The sequence below is a fragment of the Elephantulus edwardii genome, unplaced genomic scaffold, assembly GCF_000299155.1.
Source record: "Elephantulus edwardii isolate Elephantulus edwardi_28Jun2011 unplaced genomic scaffold, EleEdw1.0 scaffold00193, whole genome shotgun sequence".
Classification (NCBI taxonomy): domain Eukaryota; kingdom Metazoa; phylum Chordata; class Mammalia; order Macroscelidea; family Macroscelididae; genus Elephantulus; species Elephantulus edwardii.
This window is the reverse complement of record NW_006399943.1, coordinates 4,175,396-4,181,156: the sequence shown is the minus strand read 5'-3', so window position 1 is coordinate 4,181,156 and position 5,761 is coordinate 4,175,396. Positions and strand designations below refer to the sequence as shown.

The following is a 5,761-nucleotide window of genomic DNA, read 5'->3' as shown; positions in this document are numbered from 1 at the left end:
TGGTCATGCTCGCCTTCGTGGCCGACTCGAGCCTCCGCACCCAGAACAACTTCTTCCTGCTCAACCTCGCCATTTCCGACTTCCTCGTGGGTAAAGCCCCCGCGCGCTCGCCCGCAGGACCTGGGCCCGAGCCGCCTGGGGGCCTCCCGTGTGGCACGCGGCCTGCCGGTGACCCGGCTGGAAAGGGGTGTCCTGGACCCGCCAGCAGGGCCTAGGCTGCGCTCCTCGCCGCCCAGCCGCAGGATGGGCGCTGGAGGGTGTCCCCAGGGAAGGGCTGGCGCCGGGGACGCTCCGCGAGGAGCAGGGCGCAGCGGCGGCGGCAGGTGCAGCGCTGGCTCTGCGCCGCCGCCAAACAAAGGCTGCTGAGACTCAGGACGCTCGGAGGACGGGGGTGGGGGGGGGGGGGGGGGCTGGGAAGGTCTGGGGGAAGGGACACAGAAAAGGGGTTCTCTGAGCTGTGTTGGGGGAGGCGGCCGCGGGAGAGGCGGGGGTTCTGGGAGCAGCGCTCGCTCTCACGTGTCTGCTCTGCTGCCGGCTGGGGGGCGGGGCGCGGAGGGGGCCGAGAGCCAGACACCTGTTGGGGCTGAGGTGCGTCTCGCCGACGCTCGCTCGCAGTTAGGAGGCGCGGAGAGAGGCTTGGCGGCGGGAGCGGCCAGTGTGGTGGCAACCGAGAGCCCTGGCCCCGGGGAAGGGCTTGCTGGAGTCCGAGCTGTCAGGCCAGGCTGGATGGAGCAGGGCCCCAGCGCACAGAAGGACTTTCTGACTGCTTTGCGGGCTGACAGGCAGGCAGAGTGGGTCCAACTCCAGCTCTAGGGCTCACGCAAAGCGCGCCCCGAGCTCCCCGCCTACCTCATGGCCAGGGCCACCGTTAGGAGGGCAACGGTTGAATGGAGACCCGACACAGGGCAGAGGTTTGCCTTGGATCAGGGGTGGGGAGAGGAGGTGCTGCGGCCCCAGAAAGGTGGGGTCACCTGACCCAGGTCGTGTCCAGGCCCCCGTCCAGTATGCCTTCCCTGTCACTCTCCTCAGGTGCCTTCTGCATCCCCCTGTACGTGCCCTACGTGCTGACCGGTCGCTGGACCTTCGGCCGTGGCCTCTGCAAGCTGTGGCTGGTGGTGGATTACCTGCTGTGCACCTCCTCTGTGTTCAACATCGTGCTCATCAGCTATGACCGCTTCCTGTCGGTTACCAGAGCTGTGAGTCCAGAGAGAGGGAGGGATCCACTGGGCGTGGTGCAAGTGATGTTCTGAGACCCAGCGGCTGACCCCCAGTAGCTGTGTGCCGGACCACCAGAGGACTGGTTCTGGACAGACAAGGGCGGGGCTCTGCAGCCTCATACAACCCCTTCCAGCTGGGGGACCTGTCACCTGTCCTGTAGGTCAGGGAGGATGGCAGCAGACCCCCTCGGTGGGATTTGTGCTCACAACTCCTGCCCTGCCCCCCCTGCACACACATAGGCACACATATACACACACATGCACACACATGCGCATGCACACACAGGCACACATGCACATGCACACACAGGCACACATGCACACACACAGGCACACAGGCGCACGCACACACATGCACCAACACATGTGCACATGTGAGCACACAAACGGAAAAACAGACACGCACAGTGCACACAGCGTATGTAGGCACTCGCATGTGTGCACAGAGACACATGCATCATGCACATGCGTACATAGGTATGCCCATGTGTGAAAACACAGCACGTGCAGAGGCACAGGGAGATGTTACATACACACACAGGCAGAACACATGCCCATGCACAAGTACACGCGTGTGCACACACAAAACCCAGGAGCACAGGCAGAGGTGCACCTTTCTGAGGGTGATTAGCAGGAGTTAGGTGGTAGGTCACCTGCATTCTCAGTGGCCACGTGCTGGGCATAGCGGGGCAAGCCCGGAGCAGAGGCCTCCTTTCTAGTGGTCACCTCTGTTCCAAGGGGCCAAGTTCCTTGCTGGCATCAAGGTGCTATGTGACAGAGCACACAGAGGGCACAGAGAGGATGTGGAGGCTTGGCTGCAGCCCGGCTCTACCCTCCTGAGTTGTACAGGGGGTACTCCACCTCCCTCATTGCCTTCAGGAAAACTGGGATAACGCTGGCCTCACTGTGCAGGTTAAATGAGATCACGTCCAGAGTGCTCATGTCCCCCTCCCCTCAACGTGGAGGGCTCTGCTGACGCCTCCTGGCCTACAAGAGGCAAGTGTGCACGCCAGTGTCCTCCCTGCCAGAGCTTTCGCTGTCGACACCTGAGGGCATCGGTGTCCTGTGTCTGCCCAGGTCCTGGGAAGGGCTTGTTGGCACCACCCAGTCCTGCTCCCCTCCAGCTGGGCAGTGTGACTTGGGGATACTTTGAGTGTAGGGAGTAGAGGGGCTTCACTCAGGAACAGGCCTGCACTGGCTTCTCCCCACCCTGTTCCCCAGATCCTTGTACACAGGCCTGGGCTGGGCGCTCCCAGAAGACGGCTCTGGCCTCTGCACGCCCTGCTCATGTGTGGGGTCCAGGTGCTTTGTTTCCTGTGTGATCCAGGCAGAGCGGGGCCAGCAGTGAAGCAACGCAGGGCATCAGCAGGCAGGGGGCACAGACAGGACTTGAGAGGGTCTGGAGGAGGCATACTGATGCCATAAGATCCTGGGCACAGCCGCCCTGTACTGCCCCTCCCCCGCTGCAGGTGTCGTACCGGGCCCAGCAGGGGGACACGCGGCGGGCAGTGAGGAAGATGGTGATGGTGTGGGTGCTTGCCTTCCTGCTGTACGGGCCGGCCATCCTGAGCTGGGAGTACCTGTCCGGGGGCAGCTCCATCCCGGAGGGCCACTGCTACGCTGAGTTCTTCTACAACTGGTACTTTCTGATCACCGCCTCCACGCTCGAGTTCTTCACACCCTTCCTCAGTGTCACCTTCTTCAACCTCAGCATCTACCTGAACATCCAGAGACGCACACGTGTCCGGCTGGATGGGGCCCGGGAGACGTCTGGCCCAGAGCCGCCCCCTGAAGCCCAGGCATCCCCGCCCCCACCCGGCTGCTGGGGCTGCTGGCACAAGGGGCGAGGGGAGGCCCTGCCACTGCACCGCTACGGGGTGGGGGAGGCCGCCCCTGGTGCTGAGGGCGGTGAGGGCACTGGGGGGGGACCGGCGGCTTCCCCCACCTCCAGTTCAGGCAGCTCTTCAAGGGGTGCCGAGAGGCCACGCTCCCTCAAACGGGGCTCCAAGCCTTCGGCGTCCTCAGCGTCACTGGAGAAGCGGATGAAGATGGTGTCACAGGGCATCACGCAACGCTTCCGCCTGTCTCGGGACAAGAAGGTGGCCAAGTCACTGGCCATCATCGTCAGCATCTTTGGGCTCTGCTGGGCCCCTTACACACTGCTAATGATCATCCGTGCCGCCTGCCACGGCCACTGCGTCCCCGACTACTGGTACGAGACGTCCTTCTGGCTGCTGTGGGCCAACTCGGCAGTGAACCCTGTTCTCTACCCGCTGTGCCATTACAGCTTCCGCCGCGCCTTCACCAAGCTGCTCTGCCCCCACAAGCTCAAGATCCAGCCGCATGGCTCCCTGGAGCAGTGCTGGAAGTGACCTCGCCGCCGCCTGGGAGCTGGCCAGGCGAGGCCGCCCACGTGCCAGCGCCCTGGGGCCACCTTCCGGCCATCTGCACTGCAGCGGTGGGTGGGGGAGGAGGGTCCCCACACTGGCTGGACTGCAACGTGGGGGCTGGTGCTGCTGCCCGAGTCCTGGCTCCACGCCCGGAGGGACAGTCCAGGGCTGCCGCCTGCAGTCCGCCTCTGTGGCCAGGCGCTGCTGGTGGTGGGTGCCATGTCATCCATTGCACAAGTACTAGTCAGTCGATGGTGTCGTCCCAACGCAAGTGCTTGCCGTGTGCTCCTGGCCTCCTGACCCAGCAGTTTGTCCCTGCACGCGCACCTGCACACACCCAGGCACATCTGTGCACTGCAGCCACCAGCTCGGGCCCGCCTCTGCTGCTGCCTCGCCCCTGCTTGAGCCCGAGGCCCCCTCATCCCATCCCGCTCCAGTGTCCAGTGGTCCTGGGCGTTTTGCAGCTGTTCTCTGCACTCCCATCCTGGGTGTTTTCAGGAAGATGAAGAAGAAAACACGTCTGTGAACTTGATGTTCCTTGGATGTTTAATCAAGAGAGACAGAACTGCTGGTGCGGGGCTGGATTGGCAGGTGTAGGCTCCCACGCCCGCCTCCCTGTGCTGCTTCCGGCAGAGCTGCGAGCTGCCTGCCCGGCACCTGCCCTTCAGTGAGACCCTACGCCGGCTGACCCAGCCCCTCTCTGCCGGGATATGGGGATTCAGCGGGCTGAGCGGTCAGCTGGTGCCCAGTGCTTGGGCCGAAGCTGAGGGGCCCGGTGTGGGGCAGAGAGACCACCTGCCTGCTCGCTGGCCTCTGCCTGTGTTCTGCATGCTGCCCGGTGCCCACTGCCCTGCCCACCTCAAGGCCACAATAAAGTGGATTCTTTTCATTGGTGCCAAATCCTGAGGCCTCTGTGAGGTGCCGGAGAGACAAGAGTGTGCTCACTGGTGATGGCGTAGGTCTTGGAGTGAGGGGGCTGCAGTGGGGAGGCCTGAATGTTAATGGGGGTGCCCGACCTGCCCTCCTGTACCCTCAGATCCCACAGTGAGGGGCTGCCCTGCACACTGGCCAGGAAGAATGGCACTGACTCACTCGGCCACCAGGGAGCTTTCTGCCTACCACACCACCAGCTCAGACGATAGGTGGGGCCCTCTCAGCCACGGCCTCCAGTGGTGGGAGCACTGGGGTCTCCCCAACGTGGTACGGCCAAGAGGAGTCTCCAAGCGCCCCCTCACCACCCCCCACAGCTCAGGGACACCATGTTCTTACTGTGCTCTCCAAGGAACCCAGCCCCACTACCTGCCTGGAGTCCTGCCTCTCCACAGAGTATCCTACCGACACTGCGGGGAAGGGGGGAAAGCTGTTTACAAAACCTTTTCTGGCAGACTGGCCATGACTTGAGGTCTACATGCCCTTGGGTGTCCACGGTGATGACACTTCTGAGGGCAGGGTGACACTCTGCCCTAAGTCACGGGGCTTTGAACCATCAGCCTTGGGCTGGAAAGCTGAGTACTTTACCCATTACACCACTGAGATGTCTACAGTGTCCACACCATTTAAAAAACAAACAAAACGAGCTCCTCTTCTCTAGACCTTTTCTTGCCCCCACACTTAGCCCCTTTGGGGTCCCAGCCCCCTTGTTCTTCCATGGTCCAACTCTGCCTCTGGGAGCCCATGGGCCCTGTGGTCTAGCGACCCTACTTCTGGACAGGAACCTGCCAGGTAGGACACTCTCCTTGGTGAGTGGGAGGGGTGAGTTGGGGTGACTACACCCCCTGCTTCTCATCCCCACTTGGGGGTGAGCAAGGATGAGGCAGGCAGGAGGGGACAGTGCAGCAAAGATACCAGATGCCTGTATCTACAGAGCGCCAAGGCCAGGGGTCACACCTGGCAGCACCTCCGGGACACCCCAGCTCTGGGCAAGGTCACAGCAGGCAGATTAGCCATCCACTGCCCCTCCTGGCCCCATGCACCTGGCTTGGCCCCTGTGGCTCCCACCCTGTGGCCTGGCTGGGAAGGACAAAGGGCCAGTTCAGCAGCAGTGGGCACATCCATGCCCATTGCACAGCCAGAGCCTCTGCAGCCCTCCGCCCAGTCCTGCTAAATGGCTGTAAATCAGAGGATGAAAGCACAGGCTTTCAAGCAATTTTGCCT

At 62.8% G+C, this 5,761-nt stretch overlaps 1 protein-coding gene across 1 annotated transcript; it reads left to right on the top strand.

The window, feature by feature from the left end:
• Window positions 1-5: 5 nt before the first annotated feature.
• On the top strand, window positions 6-4,513 carry HRH3 (histamine receptor H3). Its single transcript, XM_006896934.1, has 5 exons — window positions 6-90; window positions 1,030-1,196; window positions 2,687-3,585; window positions 4,106-4,129; window positions 4,243-4,513. Exons 1-5 carry the CDS (start codon window positions 6-8, stop codon window positions 4,511-4,513), a joined length of 1,446 nt encoding a protein of 481 aa, XP_006896996.1.
• Window positions 4,514-5,761: the final 1,248 nt, after the last annotated feature.